The sequence below is a fragment of the Copadichromis virginalis genome, linkage group LG7 (assembly GCF_057382275.1).
Source record: "Copadichromis virginalis isolate Kocher_CV1m ecotype Utaka linkage group LG7, C_Virginalis_male_GT1.1, whole genome shotgun sequence".
NCBI classification, from domain to species: Eukaryota; Metazoa; Chordata; class Actinopteri; order Cichliformes; family Cichlidae; genus Copadichromis; species Copadichromis virginalis.
Window position 1 is genome coordinate 42051499 of NC_140624.1, and position 23831 is coordinate 42075329.

General features: G+C 39.6%; 1 protein-coding gene across 1 annotated transcript; it reads left to right on the forward strand.

The window, feature by feature from the left end:
- The first annotated feature begins 547 nt into the window (after nt 1–547).
- npdc1a (neural proliferation, differentiation and control, 1a) lies at nt 548–22782 on the forward strand. The gene is made up of 8 exons (XM_085463446.1): nt 548–875; nt 19448–19564; nt 19864–20079; nt 20513–20579; nt 21035–21116; nt 21262–21341; nt 21481–21580; nt 21683–22782. The coding sequence occupies exons 1-8, from the start codon at nt 764–766 to the stop codon at nt 21752–21754; spliced, it is 846 nt and encodes a 281-aa protein (XP_085319572.1). The 5' UTR covers nt 548–763; the 3' UTR covers nt 21755–22782.
- Nucleotides 22783–23831: the final 1049 nt, after the last annotated feature.

Here is a 23831-nt window from a genome sequence, read left to right on the forward strand (position 1 = left end):
TTTAACATGATACCCTGACACGTTTTCATTTCTCCTGTTTGACTGGAGCATTTGAAACTAGAAGAATTTGAGCACCAGTGAAGGCAGCTTTTCCTTTTCAAGAAACTTGTGAAATTAGGTCCCAATATTTTTGTAAAGTCATAAAAAAAATCATATTGTTTCGTCCTTATGACAATACAGAAAGCGAAATATTATACTGTAGACCTTTTCAGCTTAACTAATGAAAACCTGACCAACATCTGTCCATAGAAAAGCTTTTAAGTTAAAATGTCAACTTACTTTTGCTTAGGTGGACCTCATTTTGGCTAAAATAAGAGAAACTAAATTGATTTCAAATGACTTTCAATAACAAACAATTAAAATGTATTTGAAGTGAATTATCAGCCTCTCACTGTCTGCATAATTATAGCTGTGATGAAAAAAGAAAACAAATATGTTCAAACTGTAAACGTGTCAAGGGGAGTCGGTATTTTTATCTGTAAGTTTCCGAGAAGGCCCTGAAGGCAGCACGTCAAACACATACCCTCCCCTCCCCTGCCTGAAGCTCCGCTATCTTTAGCACTGTAAGGATTACGGTGCGCAGTGTGTGTGTGACTGCACTTCGGTGCGACGTGCTCGGCTTATCGCTGTGGGCTCATTGCGCTGAAGCTCTCCTGCATCAGAGAACAAAAACCTTAAAAAAGAAGAAGAAGAAGAAGTGATGGGGGAATGACAACAAACCCCGTCCCCGTCTGCGGTTCAACGTCCCCGAAAAGACCCAAGGATGCTGCTGTTCTCCAGCCCGAGGTGCGGGCGCAGGCGCCGGGCCTCGCTGCTGCTGCCGCTGCTCTCCGCGGTCCTCCTCTGTGTCATCCCCGTCAGCGCTAGACTGCCAGGTAAATCCCCAACGGGACACCTTAACATCCGTGGCCTGAGCTTGTTTTCAGCTGTAGCGCGACTGTCTGTCGCTCCAATTAACGCTACTAGGACGTGTCACCAAAGAGCTTTTGTTATTAACGCGGGGAAGAGATGTGCAACTATACAAGTGTGATTTGTTCACACTTTAATTGTTGGTTATGGTGTTCGTTTGGTTGTGTATGTGTCTTGCTGCTGAGGGCAGGTTAAGCAAGTGCGTGTGAATCTGAATGAGTGACAAGAGCACAATGGAAAGACAAAGGCCAAAAATTCAAATTTACTTCCTTGTCAGGTTACTCAGGCTGTTCTGTGCTGACAATTGCACCTTTGTTAATGTCACAATAACCCTATAAAATGTAAGACAAATGAAGTGATGTGTAAACCAAGTGGGCAATTTTTAAGTATGTGGGAACTACCAGGCTGCAGGTTTATATGTGAGTGTGTGTGTCTAATGTTTTACCACACAGAGATGGTTGCTGTTAATATGTGCAGGGGCGATAATCTGCTTCTCAGCCATTAATGCAGAAAACCCGTGGGAGAACCAACAGCTGGATTCATGTAATCTTTATCTTTTATTAAAGGCATGCACCCATCAACACACACACATGCACACACACACTATACTCAACATTGACTGCCTCTATTGACCCAAACCAGTATGAATTTGTTGATGTTAATGTATATTTTTTAGATTTCTATAAGAATGAATGTGTAAAAAGAAGAAGCCTGTTTTCAATTTAAAGTGGTTGTTCAAGGCGTGTGCTCTGATGTGCTTTGTGACAAATGAAATGTGCGTAGTGTTTACATTTGAAGTATTGCATGTGCAGTGTGAATGGACTTTGACTGATGTACGACGGCTTGGAGAAATGAAAGCTTTAAACGAAATGCAGTACAAATTCTTGGTTTTCAGTCACAGCAGAAAGGGATGCTGTGATACATCGGTACTAACAGTAATCGTGATATTCATGGAATTTCTGGAATTACTGTCAATAATCCAGTGCCAATGGCTATTTGATTGACATCCCAAGAAAGATGGAATTGCACCTTAATGATGACTGCCACAAAAAAGGACCAATAACAGTAGCCAGGTTGTTTCTGCCACTCTGTGGCTACTTCTGAGTAATTCCAGCAAAAGACTAATATTGTTACAAGTCAAGACAGGATTTTGGGTATAAGAAAATGCAGCTGAGTACAATAGTAAGCTTTAGAACACTGTGTTGATTCATCTACGTGTAAATCATAGTTTACTTAACAGATTTGTAGCAGCCAGTGGTTCATTTGTGTTGCCCCGTGTCCTGTTAGGTCTCATTTCTTTGAAAAGTTTACTTTTTTAATGCCACTGAATTAATGGAATACACATTGCAATATACTGATTCACAACCCTGTATCATTATACGTGTCAACAGATTCTTGCCGATAACATGCCCCATAGTAATGTGAATATATCCAATTCTTTATATTCCTGGAATAGATGTAAATTATGTAAATAAGCAGTAAACCCTTGCAGACTTCACTGACATCCCCTGGGCTCCAAATGGTGTGAATTTGCTCTGTCTTGTGCTTTCTTGGTAGCCAAGGCCATTTGAGAAACTGCTGCTTGAATGTCAAAAATTTAAAGAAGTGGTCGCTGAATATGTTGAGACCAGTTCTTTACTTTCTTTAGGATGGAATATTTTTTTAAATTCTCAGGTTTCTATTGAGCTATAAGATTAGGTTTGGTTGCTCTTTCAGTGATAGTTTATACGCTTACTAGCTTCCCTTGAAAGACATGTGTTTGACATCAGAAAGCTAAAACTGTGAAGCAAAATGATCTTTCTTGTGCATGAAGAGAAGACTTATGGAAAGCGGACTTAACATTTTGATGACGGGAAAGGCCAAAGCCGTCGCTGTTGTTGCGGAGAAATGCCCTTAAAAGACTGTAGACGTAGAGACTGGGAATGGGCCAATGTAATCAGGTGGTTTATTCAGGAGGCACTGACACATCATCATCGTGCTTAAGTAAGCCATAGAGCTTTCACTGAACACTGGGGTTTTTTGGGATGGAAGTAATCCAAAACCTCAATTTAACCAACTGATAACATAAAGTATGTCTATCCTGGTGGCCAAGATACAGAATAAATTTAGCACGCAGAGGTTGTTGTGTAATTCAGGCTCAGGGGTGTGTACTATATTAGCAACGCCAGGAGAGTCACCTTTTTTCACTCGGAAAAAAAAAAAGCTTTGTTTGTCTAATTTTAGCATTTCATATTAGAAGCATCATCTCCACTTCTCAATATTCAGAATGAGTCTGGTCATTATTGTGCTGCCACACTTAAATGCCAAGTTTGTCATTCATTAAACCCACATAGAGTTGGAGTGATTAGTATTCAGAAAGCCTCTGCCTCCGGCTGTTTCTGCCACTAGGATTAGGATCTATATCTTCGCTGTCACACGCGCTCTCCTTTAAACACGCACAGCAACAATACTCATCTGTTGTCTTTTGATTTAAAAAAACAAAACAAAACACAGGACATTAAACAACTCTCACTGGGTTAATATACACTGTCTGGTATCACTGTATATTCTTACGAGGTAAAGCTTACATACAGTATGTTCACATGTGGATACGGTTAAAGACCTGCTATGTGTGTAAAGACATTTGTGTTTTCCTTTGGGTTTAAAAACAAAACTGCTCTTTTAGAAATGACATAACTGAAGCGGTCTATCACCTGTACAGTCAGTGACACTGCTGAGCAGACTTCAGGAAACATGAGCTCAAAAAATCTGTCTGGAATGAGGAACAAGACAAGTGGATTAACTAGGGCTTGCAAGGGGATTTCTGTTCAAAACAGTAAGGAAATAGTAGTTATTTTAGGCTACTCAGCATCTGCTGAGCAAAATGACCAAATTCATACACCGATTTGCACAGATACCGTGATTTATTTATTTATTTATTTTAATTGGAGTCTTTATGAACTCTGTTTCTAAGACAAAATGCAGATCAGAGATAAGAAAGTGCTCGTTCTGGTTTCATATGAACCTGTTATGTGGTTTGTGCAGTCATTGGTGGGATTAGATGTCACTCGGTAGAGAAAGGGAAAATTATTGAAATTACCCAGTGGCCAGGAAACACTTACCAATAATATTGATCTATCTCACTGAGGTCTTTGTCTGGAAAAATAAGTGACCAGCCAAGGTTTTGCTGCAGTGGCTCCCACTCCCCCTCGTATTTGAGAGCATTCTGTGGACTAGCAGACCTCTCTGGGAAATTAAAGGGCCAAAATTAACTTACAGAGCATCTAGAGCTATCTTTTCAAGAAATGAAGGACTCTGTGTGCTTGTTTCTTTCTTTTTCTCAACATCCATTCATTCACTCTTGTTAGTGGAAAATGATTCTATGTTTCTTTACCTTCTTTTAAATGTACAAAGATGCCTTTTCTCTGCCCTTTGTCTATGGTTAGATTAGTTTAGAATTATCCTCTTAGACTTTCCCAGCGAGGACATATTGTTTTAGATTGTTTTATCTCTCACAGCTTTCTCCCAGCTCTCTGCTGACGAGACTAGCGCCACATATGGAGTTGTTTATTTTATCTGTTTATTATTTTCTTATCCTGTTCTCATTGTCTTTTCTATAAAAAGTGCCAAGCCTCTGTTCACGACGTGAGTTGTTCTTTGCAGCTCACCCGTGCGCACGTTAAAGCATAAAAAGTAACCTTGTCTCATTGTGTCTTTATTTCTCCTGGGTTTTTTACAGAGTTTCCCCCCAACAACTCTGCTCCAGTTCACTCCAGTGCAGTCCAGTTTGGTCCTAACATATAAGCTAAAAGCCTTTTACTACAGTCAGATGAACTTTTGAACAACCAAGACACAGCTGCACGGAGCCCCAGATGTTACGTTGACAATTTTTACTCGAAAGCATCGCCTTAATATGTGGGAGCTGCAGTGACCTCAGTGCTTTCCCCCTAACCAGATGATCATTTTCAGTGATATCTCGGTGTGACATCCCCCAAGTCGGCTGTGTATTTTGCTGACTCATTTCACTCGCGCTGTAAGCCACAATTAGCTAATTTCAAACACACACACGTTTGATCAAACCCGAGTCAGCAGAATTTTACCTTCAATTAGTTTCTCTGCACTTCTTTCTTTTGATTACTGCTGTGTAGTAAAAGGTGAAAATTCAGAGCACCAAATTTTCTCTGTCAGCAGGTTTGCATTTGCGTGTAGCCACATCCTTAACAAGAATGTCTGCATCGGTTTAGCCTGATTTTAAATACAACTACTAGCAATACCTCATGCATGGGTTTCACTGCACTCTTTCCGTTGTGCATATAGTTAGAAGGAATGCCTGCCTCTATTGATCGATATTATTTACACTAGTCAATCTAATATATAATATTTTATAAGACTCACTAAATGAATATCGTAGGATGGATATTTGAAATATTGTACTGCAACAACTGATCGTGCCAGGAGCAAACAAACAAGATGACCATGAAAAATAAAATGGGGGGAAAAATGACAAAATAAAGGAGCTTTCATTTGCTGCCTGCACACCGCCATTGTTTTAATCACTTTAACCTCTGTTCTGTTCGCTGTGGGATGTGCTGCTTTGCTTCACTCTAATGATAATGACATAGTAATTGTCTCCCGTGTAATGGGTTAGACTCATCATTGTCTAAAATGACAGAAGTTACTGGAACAGAAATATAAATGGCAGACTGTGATAAGCCAGACGAGGTATGGGCCTGATTGGCAGTAGTATAAAACAAAACCTTGTTCGACCTCATTTTTCCATCATGTAAAAAAAAATAAATAAAAAAATGTAATTTGCCTTAAGCTACCAGTGTATTTCCTGCCTCTGTCTTTTGAGCACGACTGCCTGTGTTTCTGCATGTCTGTTTGAGCTTTTGCTCGCATGACTAGCAGGTGTAAATCATGCCCCATTTTCCACCCTAATTTTAGGTGAATCATCGTACCAGATCACCGAGGGAAACTAACACCTACGCTACTGAAAATGATAATGTAGACAGTTTTCACAACCTCAGCCATTTATAGCCACGTACAGCTCTATATTTTGGCTTCAGGGTTTTTGGCATGGTTTTCTGAGAAATGAGGCAAGTGGGTTGGGGATTACAGAACAGTTAATATGTCCACTTTTTCTGTCTCTGCGATAAATAAAGCTGACTCTGAAACCTATACGTTGCTGCCACTTGACAAACTGCCTCTATGTCCAATCAGAAGTGGTTTTAAATAATAGAATAGAATAGCTTTTATTGTCACTGTTACAAGAACAATGAAAGGCTGTTTGGCATTTCTCCATGTGTGTGAAGTACACAATAGCATAAGTATTTACACAATCACAGACAAATTTACATTTACAGTTATACATACACCTGCAAACATACGGATACACCCATACAAACATACATATATGTGTGTATATATACATGTATGCATGCGTACATACATACACACACATATTTCCACATACACGCTTACATATATATATATATATATACATACATGCCATCTGAGGAGCAGGTGCAGTGTGATCAGTGATATTGCACATTGAGTAGGGGGGTGCTGTTGCAACTATACTAAATAAGGTTATAATAAATACAGTTTAAAGAGGTAGGGATGTTGGTTGCTTTGAAGTATAAATAGAAATCTGGTTTATATATGAGGTGTAATGTCCATGAGTGTTGGCAGTACAGTTATCCTCCAATCAGGGTGGAGGTAGGGCATGTTTGACGGCCTGTGGGTAAAAACTTCTGTTGAGTCTGTTTTTCTTCGACCTTATAATCATTTAACTGCAGAAAAGGGAAATTATCCCAGCTGTATAAAATGTCCTAATGTGTTTGGGGTTTTTTTCTAGCTAATTTCTTTATATTTTGCGAAGAAAATGGAAAGTAGGTGTTTGGATTTGTTGAGATGTGCATGCATAAATGGAAATGCAGTAGATAAGGCAAAGACCAAATTTGCAGAATTCTGACAAGCTAGAAAGTCAATATTTGAAATGCCCAACTTTATCATCCAAAGTTCTTCCTTGGATGTTGGCTGGCTTTTGTTCTGTTCTCTCTTAGCATGATTTTCCCATTTCACTTCCTTCAGAATGAGGTTTTGACAGCCATCCTTGTTCTGAGGCTCTTTATAATGACTTGACCAACATATTGGCTCGTGTTACATTATTCTGCTGTAATCCACTTCCATGGTAGCGTACATTAGCAGGTCTTTTTCCAGCAGATGCCAGGGAAAACAAACCACTACAAACATGTTGTTGGCATTTGTTAGAGCATAGTGGATAAACAGAATTCCAAAAAGCCGCATATGCAAGCATAAAAACACTCAAATCGAGTCAAATTTACTATCCATGGGGACTATATCAAGTGAGGAGCTGTGCACAGACCTCTTTAATGTTTTCACTTGATTTGGACTGTTGGGCTGCTTCCTATCTGCTATCAAAGGGTCAGGAAATGAACACAATGGGAGTGTATGGTCCTCCTGGCATACCCATTTCCTGCTTCCTCTAACTCGCTTACATTCACACACATGGCTGTGTGGTTTATTTTACTGTATTTGTAGAACAGCTTAAATGTGTACACAGTAATGTGACAAAAGTTAGAGAAAAAAAAAATCAAAGATTTTTTGTGTGCATGTGTCTTAGTGTTGGTCTGGGAGTGTAGGTGTGTACCAGGCTGTGTGAGAATGCCTCTGCTTGCCTCTCATTTCTTGCTGGCAAAGCTGCTGCTTAGCACACAGCCTGGCAACAGCAGCAGCAGATGGTTAGTAAAGTCATTTTTCACTTGTTCCAAGGACTTCTGAGTCCCTGAGTTGCATAATGTTTTTTTTTTTTCACACCTCCTCTGTCTTAGCTGAGACTAAACGTCCTTATCTAGTGCAGAAAATCTGCTTTTTCAAATGTGTATCTATATTATTAATGTGTATCCATTCTCCATCTCTTGTTCTGTCTTGTTTTATATTCCTCTTCCTTTGTCATCTTAACTGAGCTTCCTAATTAGCATCAACACTGTGTGGACGCAAGGCCACCTCTTTGCCTGTTTGACGTTCACTTCGATGACTCCTTTTGTCACAGCCGCAAACAGATTTGAGCAGCTTGGTCATACGATTGTCATGTTGTTGAGCATCTTTGTTTGTTCATTTATGGTGGCCTTGACAGCTCAGAACATACGCGAGGAAAACCGATGCCTGTAGACTGAACAGAAGCAAATTGGGACACATCTCTGCTGATTTAATAACATATGTTCAGCATTAGGCAAATACGGTACACTTCAACTAATGCCCACTGCATGTATTTACTTAGCTATTTCTCATAATGCAGTGGATTAAGCACTCAGGGCCATGTTGTTCAGGTGTGTTTAGAAAAGTATCATCATATGTATTTGCGGTTTGGCTTTCTGGAGAACCAAAGGCCTACTACTGCAGATTAATTATTGTATAAACCTTTTTATGCTAGAAAATGGTAATGCATGCAGTTTCTGTTTGACTGCTGCACCTCTCACCATCATTTTCGCTCCGTTGTCAGCCTCACACATTCATGAGCACGGAGAGTGGGTTTGTGTATGTATGGCTGCTTGTGCGTGAGGTGAATAATTTTCCTCGCTCATGTGACTGCAGTAGGTTTCAGCACATTAACTTCCCACATGATGAATAACAGATGAAGTGCTGAAATTCTAGCAGTCTTATTATAATCAGGATGCTAAAAATAAAGAAAAAAAATCCCGATCCCTAACTTTGACAGGAATGAAATTGTTCTTATCTTTTGTTGACATTTGTAAAATTTATATGACAAACAAATGAAGAATTGTCTTGTGTAATTTTGTTTGAACATTACAGGGATGTGAGCTTTTTTTAATGGTTACAGTGTTTCATATGCTAAGGCCAGTATAAGTAATTTCTGTTACTCAATGTTTCTGTTACAAATGTTTAGTTTACACTATAGGTTTTTTGTACCCATGGCTCTGTATGATGTCATGAGAGCACATATCCTTATATGGTCAACTCTGGTCCACACAAGCCCCTGCTAACTGGCGTTTGGACTAAAAGTGGAAGAAATCTGACATAAAGAGAAAAAGGACAAGGAGCTAAAATGACTTGTCAAGGAGCCAGTGTAAGATAAATAAGGATAATTTTGAAAGTAAATCATGCAAAGCTACTCTACTAGAGTCCAAGAAACAAATTTGAAGCTTAAAACTTGACTCCTTAAAAAACCCCAGAGACTCTGGAGTGACTCAGTAGAAATCGTAACCTCTTTCACTTCATCATCAGTATTTACTGCACGATGGAGGCAAAAATTACATTTTTCTTTAAGTCTAAAGGTATAAAATCATCATCATCATCATCATTTCTTAAGTTGCCTGATAATGATTTGTGCCACATGGTGATGACTGTGGTTTGCTTTTATTTATTTTATTGCCGCAAGCAGCTATAACATTTCTGAGCATATGGCAGAATTTTAGAGCACTGCTGTCCTGTGCTGTTACATTGAGAACCACAGCATTAGGCTTCATCCACTGGCAACCAAAGCACCTCGGGACCAAAGTAGTGGACTGATTAACTCACATTTACAGATGAGAACAGCTTATTTGATCTGTGACATGAGTGCATTCATCAACACCTAATCTGGGCCTAAATGGCTTGTGATCAAAGAGGTGTTAAATAAATAAACAATTGGTGGAGGGAAAAAAGAAAACTGACTGATTGTTGGGAGAGAGAATGAGAGAGGACAGATAAGCTTGAAAGGCTGTTTAGAAGAGGAAGGCATTCTTAAACCGAAACTGGCTCTGTGCTTGTCTTTGGGAGTAAGAATAGGAGCTACCAGTGTTGTTTTCACATGGAGAAAAAAAAAGAAAGTCGATCTAAATTTTGGCGAATTCTGAATTAAGTGCATTTGCATGGTCTTACAGCAAACACATACCCAGCAATGAGCTGTACTCAGTCAGTTAAGTAAGTTTTTGCAGTTGCATAAAAGGACAAGGACAGAGTAAGCTCTTTCTAGTGATGCTTTTTTCCCTGTAAGGTTATAGATTGAAGGAAGTGGAAAGAAGCAACAGAGAGAACTTCTAATCTTGTAATTAGAAATGAGGGGAATTTGGTGCATGAGCATGCTACACTCACAGTGCTGTGGAATAACTAAGCAGGTGGTGAAAGATGGAGGTGACAGCGCTGCTGCTTTTCAGTGCAAACTGGAGAGAACAGAGTGTGACTTTGAATCGAGGATGCTCAGGGAGATTTCTACCTGCGTGCTACTCTAAAGCAAATCATAATTAAATATTTGCTTTTCCCGCTAATAGATGATTAATAAACCATTTTCTTTTTGTCAGCCACCAATGGTTCACAAAAATAAGCCCATGGTTTCCATTATCTCCAGATATTGTCTGTCAAACAGTGTTCTCAGATTACACATTCGCCCTTCACTCGCAGGCCAGGCCAGTCAGTGACATAAGAAGATGTGGATGTGTGCCCATCTGCCGATTGCAAAGTCGTGGCAGTGTGTAACCTTGTCAAATGTGTTATGTGTATGTGCTGCTGTTGAGAGTGTCAGATTTTCATTGAGTAAAGACTTTCACTGTAAGTCTGTTTAAAAAAAAAAAAAAAAAAAAGTTTATTATTCAAAGAATGAATCATCTAATTCACCTACAATCTTTTAAATCACTTCATAAATTTTGCCTTGAAAATGTGATGAATTTAACAAAGATGGACCAAAAAAACGTTTGGGTTATATCCACATGACGAGAAGAAATGAATTGAACAGATCAGCAGTACCAGTTTGGAAATGAGCGGCAAACAAAAAATTGCAAGTTTGTGATCTCGCTTTTACGCCAATGGTTTTCTGAGTGTTTTTATGGTGGTAAACAAGTTTAACTTTATATGTCATATTTAACTTCTTAAATATTTGATGTTTTGTGATGTTTTTGGTAATCAAATTTTATTTTCAGATACAAATTTGGGTTACAGCTGTTAAGAAAACAAGATAATCAAGATGAAATTTTCTTTAAGTGCACTCTTTTCCTTTCTTCCGTACATTATGAGTACAGCATATCCCTTCCTCTACAGCAGGGATTTCAAACTGATTTTACGTAATGGGCCGCATGTAGCTCACTTTGATCTTAAGTGGGCCACTCAAACTCCCTATTTTGTCAGCGCACTTTCAACAGTATGTGCCAGTTTTTCCACATGATGAAGAAATGCTCCTGCAGTAAATGAAAGGCCCCTGAGCCTAATGTTTGACACCCCTGCTCTACAATGCTGCACCTTCACCCTTTTCCTAGGAGCCTAAACTCAGTCCCTGCTGTGGCAGCCTCACTAGCTTGAGCCAAGTTTTTACAGTAGTCGTATATTACACTGTATACTTGACCAGCCCTGACCTGTTATTCTTTGGAAATACTGGAGTCTCCTCGTGTTCATTAAGCCGGCACCACTGCCCGCTGTGCTGTTCACCTTTAGCTGTGCAGCACTGCTGGGCTCATTATCCACTCTGATAACATACCAGAGCTCCACTTGCCCTCTGCCACCAACACACCTGCTGTGGTTCTGTGACCCACTCCCTCTTTTGTGTGTCTGTCATGCTGTTTGTGTATATATCCAGATGCAGCTCTGTGAAACCGGCAGTAATCAGGTCAAGTGATTAACCAGATATCGACGGCCAAACAGGTGGGGCTCACCGCGTTATAAAATCCAGATAGCTATAAAAAGTGTGGCTCTCTTACTGACAATATTAAACCTAAGAGGTTACATTGAACTCTTAAAACAATTTTCCAAATCTCTGTGAAGCTGTGATGTAACTCTGACATCAACAGACACTGTGTTCCACAGCAGGTCTTTTATTTCTAAACAGAGACACTAATAAAAGGACTGACAGTAATGGTGAAGCATTTCTTATTCGTTCAACGTGAAGAGCGCTATTTCACCGCCACGTTAAAAGCATCGTTTCTGCATCACATCAGTGTGACTGCGGTGCTGATGAGACTTATTTTCACTCCTCTCATGCAGCCCACGGGTGTCGCTCAGTCTGTGCTAAACAGGGGCGCGACTCCTGCAAGCGTGGTTCTTCAGATTGTGGTCCCTGCCGATCTCCTCTGCAGGAGAGTGAGGAAGGACGCTGCGTGCGTTATGGTATGTGGGGGGGGGAAAAAGATAAGCGTGCTCTCACACGGCTCTGCACTTACTATGCTCACAAACTCCTCAGTTCCTGTGAGGACATTACAGCTCAAACTAGCACTTGATTTTAAAGACTTAACTAAGACAGAAGTAATGTGGTGTTGTTAGATATTATCCACCACACGATAATCTCACGAGTCTTTTTCTTCTACTGAACAACTGTAATTTTGTTTGGTTATCTTCAAACATTTCCAACCTTTTTTTTTTAAGCACTAGGAAGTAAAACTGTTGAAATAAACTGTGTGAGTGTCTTTAATTCATTAAGCCTGTCAGCATGTTTTTCAACTGTGGGAAAAACTGGAGGACCAGGATAAAACCAGTGCACGGGATGGAAATGATCAGCTAGTTTAAAAACGTATATAATTTTTACTGACAAAATCATTAATCATTGACGTGAAAGGGCAGCTAATAATTAGGAACATTTGAATTCTGTGACTGTTTGCCATGCACGTCACTCTCCAGTCTTTGGATTCGCAGAGTTAAAACTGAGATAAAAAAATATATATATCAGCTTGACAAGAATAAACTGAGAATTTTGGACTAGTTCTTTGTGCATATTGTAATAACACTCTGAAGTTTGGTTACCTGTGTGAGGTTCAAATGGCTTCTCTCTGATAATAAACAGGCAAACGTGCTAATGTCTTATCCTAATGGTGTGATTCTTTGCCAGGGCATCTTATTGTGGTCCTCGCTCACCCCCCTCTTCTTCCTCCAATGCCTCTGGCAACTATGGCGTAGGCTGATTCTCTCTGTATTGTAATCCGTCCCTGCCCCTGCTACATCTAACACGCACACACACGTGCAGTGCCCCCGCACTGGCGGCCTTAATCACTCAGATGACATGCCTTTCTCTCTCTCTGTCTCTGTTAACCTTCATCTCCATCACTGAATCCAATATCTCTCAGTGAAAGAGCCAAGCTGCAGAAATAAATGCTATTTTTCAGATTTTCATGACGTGGCATTACACTGCTGACACGCACTCCACGTTTCACAACAGACGTTGGACAGAGAAAAGGCAGCATCTTGTGTTCAGGAGCGTGAACGTTTGCGTGTTTGAACCGTGTGTGTGTTTATGTCAGCTGGTGGGCCACATGTGGCTTTTTAAGGATTAATAATTTATATAGATTTGCAGCAGGAGAGGATCCAGTGCGAACTTGGCTCAAATTATTCTCAGCAGCATCAGAGAGCGAGGTAAACAAGAGGGGGAGATAAGTGTCAGCGGATAAAAGGTCACATCATGCAGAAGGAGAGAGGATTATTAACTGTCCGCTGGGATGATAAGATGCAATCGGTTAGTATAGTTACTTTAATGTTGGGTGGCATTTCTGCTTTTGTGTCTCTGTGATGTTTATGTATGTGGTGCTGTGAATCTAGTACATCATAGGTCTCTAAGCTTCCTAAAGTGGTTACATAAACCACTTTAGGAATACACTGCAGAATACACTGATCCACATGAGTCTCTCTCTCATTTTCACATTCAAATGCACATGCCCTCAAACACACACAAAAGGAACTGTAACAGATTCATTCATACACTCTGTAGGTTTTTGGTGTATTTTCTTTGCACGGGGCTGTGGCTACCTCTGCTATATTACGTCCTGCATATTGCACTTCTGAGGTCATTCCTATTGTTCCAACTAAAGGAGTGATTACTTACATTTTTAGATCAAAATTCTGTTGTGTGACTGTTCGCCTCTATGGTGACAGTCGACTGTCGAGTTTCTACTGTTCAAAGTTATTTGTAAGCAAGCACTGGAAGTGGAGCAAGCGAGGCAAGCAGCACTTTTTTATTGTTTATTGTTGGGCCAGCCTGTGTTTGACATAGAGGTGTGCACTGCCATTTGTCAACACACAGTATGACTGAAAGCTGTGTCACCTGATTGCATGCTTGCTGTGAAACCGTATATGCTAAAGGCACAGCAATCGCTTTCTTCAGGAGTTTTTTTTTTGTTTTTTTTTGCCTTTTATATCTACATGGAGCTATGTGAGACTGCCCCCCCCCCCCCCCGTTAGGTACACATGCTCATACTGACTTGTATAATGCAACATAAAACCAAGCCATCAATAACAAAAAGGCCATGACATGCTGACAGTTGAAAATATCCTGCAGCCATATACTTTTGTAAGATGAGGCGAGAAAAATTGTAACCCGAATTTCCATTATTTCAGTTTGTTTACAAATGAGCTCGTTTTTTGTTGTTGTTGTTTTTCTTTTCTGTGACTCGATGAAATGTTAACAAGGCACACTGTATTAAAAACAAGAAAAAATATGATCACCATCTGAAATTCAGTTTAATTCCGTTTTGTTTATGTATAAAGCGCCAAATTAAAGCAACAGCTCACCTTAAGGTGCTTTAAATTCTAAGGTAAGACCCTACAATAATACAGAGAAATCCCTTTGAGCATGCATTTTGCTATAAGGAGAAGGAAAAGGTTCCTTTTAACAGGAAGAAACCTCTGGCAGACCCAGGCTCAGGGAGGGACAGCAATCAGCCGCGACTGGCTTGAGGTGAGGGGAGGAAGACGGGACAAAAGAGACATTGTGGAGGAGAGCATAGATTCATAAGAGCTAATGATTAAATGCAGCGTGGTGTGTAAAAACATAGTGAGCTAGTTTGATGCTCTTTTTTTGTCAATGTTATTCGTATACAGATTTATCATAGTTAATCAATCTCGCCATTTATACCACTCCTGCTGTTCTACTTTTGTAAAACTTAAAGTAAAATAACTCCCATGTAACATGTTTTACAGCCTGTAAATCATCAATGATGTGTATGATGCTCAACACTAAGTGGTCAAAAAGTACTGGGTCACCTTGGCGTTACTTCTACTCTGATTCCTGAATGCTTCCACTTTGCATTAATCCGACTTACAGCGGATTGTGGAATACCTAGGAAGGTATTCCACAAAATTGACTTCTTGCAGTAGCAGTAGCATACTAATACAGTACCACACTTGAATCACTGAGCTCTGTTGAATGACCCATTCTTTTGCAGATGTTTGTAAAGGCAGACTGCATGGCTAGGTGGGACTGTGGCCCAGTACTTTGTACATGTAGTGAATGTACCAGAGAAAGAAGCATGACTCATTTTATCAGTTTACGTGATTCATTTTTATCAGTTTTACCATCAGAACATTTGCCCTCAGCAAATATTACAGCTGTTGTTTTTTGTTACTTTTGTTGTTTTTTTTGACATTTGAAAATCAGGAAACAGAAGTTGATAGAAATCAAATAAATTTGGCTCTGTTGTCTATTATATACCTGAAATTAAATTTTCATTTTTACAGCTACTGTTGCTATGCTGGGTTTGCTGCTTTGTGTAGTTATTTTACATAACAGTATCAGTATGAATATTTGCAGATTTTAATAACTGACTGACCTCTAAAAATCGCCTTTCTAAGACTTGATCAGAGAAAAGATCAGCGCATTCTGCGTGATTTATTGCCAGCTTCTTAGACTTTTATTTTCTCTTTATATTAGTAGGCGTCGTCATTTTGTGTAAGTATGCATGGAAAAACAGGTGCGGCTCTTTATTTGTGATAGAAATTCTGCTGGTTAGGTTTCGCACTGACCTAAAAGCGTGCACTCAGCTGCGACTAACTTTTATAGCAGGTGGATAATGGCTCGGTGCTACAATTATAAAGTACACAGGAACCAACTTGAGAGATGAAGTGGCAGAATGGCATTTTAACTACGCACCAGTCCCTCCACTCACCACCTTATAAAGTAAATACAAGATTCTGATTAAACTGTGACCTTTTTTTGGTTTCTTTCCTCTGGCTTAATTGTCTTCTTGACCTTTTTTCCAAACCCACAGAAAAGAGCATGTACTGATCTCAGAGCCATGACCAGCACTGTTTAGTCACAGATCTTTAGAAAATCTGAGAATATTTTCAACTGTTAGTTTTACTCCTGGCTCAGAATTAAACATTTGGGAGTGAATGTAAGTGTGAGCCACCTCCAGATAGTAAAGGCAGTAAGTGTGTCTATTATGATTGATGATTATGAAGACCAGTTTAAAAAAAAAAAAAAAAAAAAAGGTCAGGTTAAAAATAATATTACAATGCTGGCAGGTTTCTCCTTGTTTTTTGGCTTAAATTTCTTGAGGTCGTGCCAAAAAAAAAAAAAAAGTACTGTGCTGCAAAAACCCTGAATTGACGCTTAGTCTCCATCTTGTCTACCGCCATTAATTCAACTACACACTAGGTGGCAGCAGGACACACCGATTATACATTAACAGGCCAGAGCTCAGTTACTTCTTGTCCTGCTGCTTCTAAGCATGCTGACATAAAACTAGGTTTAATCGCTTTATAGCTTGTAATTTATAAAGGAGCAGTGATATAGTCAATATAAATATTTACTTTTTTGAGAGCTTCTTCCTCGTTTTGTTTTGTTCCGTTTTTGGTCTGAAAACATGTAATTGTGTCATAGTATTTTTGACATTTCTGTAGAATTAATCAAGAACCTGCAAACGAGGCGACTAATCCGATAAGTCAGTCATTTACGGAAAGGAGGAAGTAAGTGTGCATGTCTGTGTGTACATGTGTGATTTTCTTGGGTGGGAGGAAGAAATGTGAATGGTTTTTAAGTGGGAAAAGAAAAGAGCACATGTGTGTGTGACCCATATTGCCCTTTGAGATGTTTAATGTTTGTTTGTTGTACCCAACTGCCCCCTGGGTGTTCGCAAGAGGTTATGGGTCATTATCAGGCCGGTGGCGAAACTCTCTTTCAGAAGGAGAGGTGTCCATACTTGGTGAGTGACAATCCACCCACATTTTACAGTCACCACTTTTGTTGGGTGAATGATCAACCTTAGCCTCGGTGGGATGCTGAGGGATTTTTCTAAATATAATACTTTTATTTATTTATTTACTTTTTTTTTTTTACATATCAGCTGCAGATTTTTTTAGTAACACCACACATTTGTGACACCACCAGCCAGGCTCTACTTACTCTTGTGTGTTTCACTAGAATTTAAACCCACATCTCCACACGCTCCTGCCGACCACAGAGGCACAGTTGGTGCTCTTATCCACCTGCAGGGTACAGATGGTACGTCCCGCCTCCACAGACACCTGCTATGGAGTGCACTAAATAGCCAATGGTGTATGTGTGTGTTTGTGTGTGTGTGGTAGTGTTTTTGTGGTGGTGTGTGTGATTGGAGGGGCGAGGGGGGGTGACACAGTAACAAAGCACTCAGTGAAAGTGCTGGCATGTCATATCACACGCATTAGCTTGGCCAGATGGCCAGCCTTCTGGAGGGAAAGTGACACTGTAATCATTAATGTAGTGCTGGCGTAATAACGCATTCGTTTAGTTGGATTGAGTGGTGCTCTCCGTGCCTTTTTTTTTCTCCTTGGGAGTTTTTAAAATGCACGCTGTGCTAAATATTTGTTCAGGATGTTGATTGTGTGAGGGGTTGACTGAGAAAAGTAACCTGTGCTGAAAAATAGAATGGGTATTCTTCAAGGATCAGACAGGATGAATGGATAAAAAAGGCTCTTCATTGTCATCATTGACACAACCTTTAAAAATCAGAATCTCTCAAACGCTTTGAGTGATTCATTAATTTTCTCTTAAAATACTATTAAGTATTAAATCTTTCACAGTAAAGATTTTAGGAAAGAGTATTCTACTTAATGTGTCTTTTTATTTGTATTTCATTATATTTCTGTTCTGATCCTGAGAAATATGTATTGATTGTAGTCATTTATCTCTATAATGTTGTAGTTTTATGTAATTGAATACTGTAAAACATTTTTGTGTATTTAAACACTCAACTAGGAAAAAAGTTGTAAATTGAAATTGGCTGTAATTTAAAGAGCATCATCTCTATCAAATAAATTTTATTTATAACAAGAATCTCATGGGAATAATGCTGAATGGTGATATAATGTATTATCGTTCATGTAGTTAGATTTAATTCTTTTGATTCTTTATTTTACTCGAGGCTTCTTGTCTCACTAGGATTATATGCAAACAGCAATAATATCAAATTATAGCATTTGATATATAGCAGATAAGTGTTACAGGGGGAAACAACTCTTTGATTATCACCATTAGCAGTGAGCTGTGGGGTCTATTGTGAAGGCAGCAACTGGATCCCAGTGAAGCCAGGGTTTGGCTGATTGCTCCTGCCCCCCTGCGGTGCTTCCTCCTGTGGCCACACACACGCTCTCGGCCCCGGTCGCCCTGGAGCCTTTGGCTGTCCTGCAAGAATGTGACTCATTGTCTGGCCTAAAGGGCTGTTAACAACAGTTTAGCATTGTGTCCTTTTTAATCAGTCCCCCAGAGAAAAGAAGGCACGAGCATGCTCACTGTTTGTCACTTGAGAGTCAAAACACATGCAAATCTATGCATACATTCCTCAACCATATGCAAACGCTCCGTGCTTGTCCCTCCCCTGGTTACAACAATAGTCACCTGTCACCTTCAGTCACTAAACTGGATTAACTTTAAAGTTGTGTTTCTGAGACCTTTCGGAAAAGAGATGACAAAAACAAAGAGAGAAGAAATCCAAATAGTCAGTCGGTTGGAGGAGAGGAAGCCTTGATGCAAGTAACGTTCTGCAAAACTTGAAAACGCAATGATGTGCAAGTCTCATACACCCAGATTTTATTCACAATAGAACATAGAAGACGTGTAAAATGTACATTAACACGTCTCTACAATAAGATGGGAAAGGACCACTGTCTAGCAAACTCTCTGACACAACAGTGTGTAAACATCTGGGAACTGAGAAGACCAGCTGGACAAAGAGAGTAATGTTGTCCTAATTGTGTCGTATGAGATTCTAGCTGCTGTTTTTCATTTCATTATATAGTATATAGTTGAACTGTCACATTGCTTCACACTGCCAGACTGCAACTACTCTTTATGTACACTCTTTGTTGCTCATATATTGTGTTGCTAACATTGTTGTGCTTGAGAGACACCATTGATCAGAACCAAATCCTTGTATGTGTTTGCGCATATACTTGGCCAATAAATTATTCAGCCCCAGACTCAACAAAGTATTGACTCAAGGGGCTGAATAATTACGCACACCCCACTCTTCAGTTATTTATTTGTAAAAAATGTTTGGAATCATGTATGATTTTCGTTCCACTTCTCACATGTACACCACTTTGTGTTGGTCTTTCACGTGGAATTCCAATAAAATTGATTCATGTTTGTGGCTGTAATGTGACAAAATGTGGGAAAATTCAAGGGGGCCGAATACTTTTGCAAGCCACTGTAAAATTAGTCTGTGGTTACTATCCAATTTGTATGCTATATGAATGAGTTCATTGTTAAAGGCTTTGGCTTTCACTGCGATTGTTACTGCTTTTTATAATCGGTGGTTTAATTCATTAATTCTCTCAGTAAAACGTCTGAATCTTTTCTCATCTTTAGATAAGATTAAAGCCTATGACCTGGATGAAGAAATTGACTTCCTTCACTCCATCATTGAGAGACAGGAAGTGTTGGAGATGAAGCAACAAACAACAAGAAAGCAATCCAAACATCCAGGTAAGAAAAATGCAGCAGAATCGTATAGAAGTGGTAATCACACATTATTCTCCATTTGAGACAGAGGCTTGAGTATTATTGTTTTTTTGGTTTTTTTAAAGCTCATAGAGTGTTTTGTGTCCCATTGAAGTGTTTCTTTTATTATGTTATGCTACATGTTACATTTCAGCTGTCTGATTATTGCATACCAGTCATCTGTGAAGCACTTTGACTGATCAGATAATGCTTTTCCTTCCTTTTACTTGTAACCTGTGATTGTGACTCTGTTGCTGTTTTTGCTTCCTACTCTCTCTTTCCAGTCGCCATTATTTCCGGAACAGATAGAAAAAACAGCAAGACGGATGCCTCCAAACACAAAAAGAAGATACAGGGAATAATGTTAAGTGAAAGCCTGAATATCTCCACTGCAGCTCCATCTTCTAATGCAGCAACACCACAACCCTGGACCGCTGATGTGGAGGGCCGCGCTGGGCCTATACCTGTGCCAGCACCCATGGCAGACACCGTAATTATTAGTGAGTATAAATTCATGTACTCAGTACACAACAGTGCCAAGGGGCCTGATGTTTGCAGCGAGAGGCTTCAAGAGGCTTCTCTGTGTACCCACAAAGGGAAAAAACCACTTTTTCTCTGTTAGCAGGAAATTCAGGTTTCTGGTGCAACATTAGGGTGTAACCAGATAAAAAATTGGGCCTTGTCTTATTTCTTATCAAGCCGTTTTGTTGCCTCCTAGCTCTAAGTTTGCCTTAGAAGATCTTATCACTGTCGTCAATGTTGCGCATCATTTTGATGTCCAATTATACTGAGCGAATTAGCTAACAGGTAATTAAATTAGCCATCATAAATGCCTAGCACAGTGGTTATCAGTTTCTCACTCACTTACTTGTTATTTGCCCCTAACAGGCTCTGTTCCCCTCTGTTTACCTCTTTCTTTGTATCAATTTGCAGTTATCATCTCTGTGTGTGTGGTGGTGGGAACGGTGGCAGTGATCCTGGCTACTGTCTGCTACATCAAGTAAGTGTGAATACCGAAAATCTGAAGTAATGCAAGAGAAAGCTGCTGAATAAAGTTTACCAGAATATGAAATTCTCATTTGAAATGAAGTGAGTGCAACACAAAGCCAAATCTAGTGTGTTTGCAACAATACAGCAGTTAGTTAATTTATATTTTTAAAAAAAAGTCATTTATTTTACATTTTGAAGTCAAAAAGAACTAATAGTTTACACAGTTACATGCAGTATAATCTATGAAATGTTTAGTCCTGTTTGGTTTTATGCATTTAATAACTTAAAGTTATAAAGACACATGCTGTGCAAGAACATTCAGAAACTCTTTGACGTGGCCGTGAGATCAGAACCTGCTTAAATCTGCTGTCACCATAACCTACCATAAGCTCTGAGGTTGTGTTTAAGATTGTTTTTAAGTGGAAAACCCCCTCAAGTATTAAAAGAAGCTGATGATGCCCACAGGTTTCAAAAAGAATCACATCTTGCCGAGAAGGTAGACTACCCTGCTTTTGGAGGGGCGGGTGTATCTGCCAGTGGTACTTCGGTAAGCGCCCATCTCTAGCTTTGCCTAACGGGTATTATTAGTTCTGTTTCTCACTTCTTCTTCTGCTTTAACCACAAGGTTTGTGAGCTGAGGCTTCTGTCTTCAAATGTGTGATCCACACTTCCTGCTTTTGTTTGCTCCACAGATGGGAGATAAGACTCTGGCCCAAAGTGCTCAAATGTTTCACTATCAACATCAAAAACAGCAGATGCTCTCAATGGGAAAGTAAATTATTTGCTATTTTGTCTTTCTCTCTTTTTGCAACACCTTTGTGCCTTTTTATAGACTTTAAACCACATCCTTTCCCTGTGCCCTTTGACCCCATCACCTCCACATTAACTCAAGTGTCGATTCGTTTTTTTAGTCACAAGCCAGAACAGAAAGTCAGTGAAACTGAGGGCACATCAGATGAGGAAGAGGTGGGAGGTGACTTCACAGTATACGAGTGTCCCGGACTTGCACCAGTGAGTAAACGCACGCATAAAGTCGCGCATACACATATTTACAGCACTGATCATTCCTAATGTTTTATGACTGGCTGCTCATTTTCTGCGCTCTCTCAACAGACTGGAGAGATGGAGGTGAAGAACCCTCTGTTTGATGATTCAGCTGTACCTTATCAGGGGAATGCAAAATGAATGCTGAGCACTTTACAGTGTGCGCACACACACACACACACACACACACACACACACACACACACACACACACACACACACACACACACACACACACACACACACAGGCATACAAGCCATTTTTCTGGAAGATGCCTCGCAATTTCACACTGCATGCATCGAAATGAAGGATTCTGGTAGAAGATGATGTGATAAAACTGACTTTTTCCTGTTCACCCTTTACTCTATCTCCCCCAGCACGGCTTTTAATACTACAAATGTGTGGTGGTTTCCTTGTTAATTTATTTCTGTGTCTGTTTCGAAGCCACTTTGTCTTTTAATGTAAGTTTGCATACCCCGCTAGGTGTTTGTCCTACCTAAATGTCAAACTCTAAGTTAAGATTTCTTCCTCAACCTTTGTTATTTTCCTAAAATTCTGCAGCTGTTTCCAAAGAATATGATACTATAGCTAAAAAGTGTACCATGCAGATACAAATAAATAAGCTGAAAACGTTCTAACAGTCGACAGCCTGAACAGATACCCAGATACTCCCTAACAAAACACAAGGTTTAACATTAAAAATATTAGTGTTGTTGAGTTTGTTTGTTTTTTTGTTTTGTTTTGTTTTTGTTTTTTATCCACATAAGCTGCACATGAAGATTTTTAAGACTATAGATATATTGAATAGAAATGAAAATGAAGTACTCAGTGATGTATTTTGCATGGTTTGATTGTATAGTGTTTGAAACATGGCAATGCTGCAATGAATTTTCTGCCTCCTGTATGTATGTATGCATCCTATTGCTGCAGGACAAATGTACAGTAAAAGTGACTTCCAAGCACTTGAATGAAATTTTGGAGACAGGCTGTTGTGATAGACGTGTAGGTGGTAATAATCTCTGTCTTGTATCGTCTTTCTTGCCTCTTAGCAGTCCCAAGTTAACCTCATGCTGCAAATTGTACATACAAAGAGTGATAGTGTTCACTTTTTATAGATATTTGTACATGCAGACTAACTACTGGAATTAAAACTTTTTACCACATGCAACATGGACGTTGTTTAGCCTTTTATTTCTGTGGATAACATTTGGTAATGTGCAGAAATTTGTGCCACCCCTCAGTAATTTGCTTCCATAGACCTGGACTTTATTGCATTCTTTCTGAAGACATTTCTGACCATTTTCAGAGGAATGATGAATAATTGAAGCATCAGTCTACACATAACAGAGAACTTAGGAAAATAAAACATTTTAAATAGTCTATTTAGAGACTTTATTATTAGACCCCTGCCCCTAAAACACTTTTTTTTTACCATTTCTTTACTTAAATTTCCAGAAAATGATCAACAGCAATGCAGTGTGACAGGCATAAAATAGCATTTTAGCCCCAATTAGGTGATTCCGAAAGAGTTTTTAGCACGTACTTGGCACATATGTGCATGGTGTGCAGTGTTTCCTTAAATAATTTGAAGAAATTGGACAAATGAAGGAATAGATGACATTCTCAATTAGTTTTGACAGTTTTCATTGAAAGAAAATGGCAGATGTAATGGGAGACTGCAAGCTGGGGAAAGCTTCGGTGAGGACTGCCAGCAGTTCCTGGGCCAGGAAGAGGCCCAGGTACTAATGAGGGCTGTGAGAACTTGTGTCAGGTCTAAAAAAAGCTATGTACAGCAGATGAACAGAATTTAAAAATCCTTAAAGAGGAAAAAATCCTGACACAGGATCTGAGAGGTGCCTCTCCTGATGATATCAGGAGACGGTGAGTGTCTACATCCATCTGTGAAACGTGGAGACTCTATCATGGTTTGGGTCTGCGGGGATGATCAGACTTAGAATTACATGGTGCATGGATCAATCTAGAAAGCATCTGATTAGGAATACTCTCATTTTTCAGCGCAACAGTGATCCCAAACACACCACTTGAGTTGTGAATGTCCTTCAGGAAGCCTGGAGAACTATTCCTGAAGTCTCTTTAAAGAAATTATAAGAACATTTCCCTAAAAGAGTTCAGGCTGTGTTGAACAATGAAGGTGTTCATACCAAATGTGTGTCCGAGGTGGTAATCTGCAGCACGGGGGCACCACAGGGCACGGTT

Coding starts and splice junctions, on each gene's coding strand:
- npdc1a (XM_085463446.1), top strand. CDS start 764: ATGCTGCTGTTCTCCAGCCCGAGGTGCGGGCGCAGGCGCCGGGCCTCG. Junction 876..19,447: donor CGTCAGCGCTAGACTGCCAG/GTAAATCCCCAA, acceptor TCTCATCTTTAG/ATAAGATTAAAGCCTATGAC. Junction 21,117..21,261: donor TATCTGCCAGTGGTACTTCG/GTAAGCGCCCAT, acceptor TTTGCTCCACAG/ATGGGAGATAAGACTCTGGC.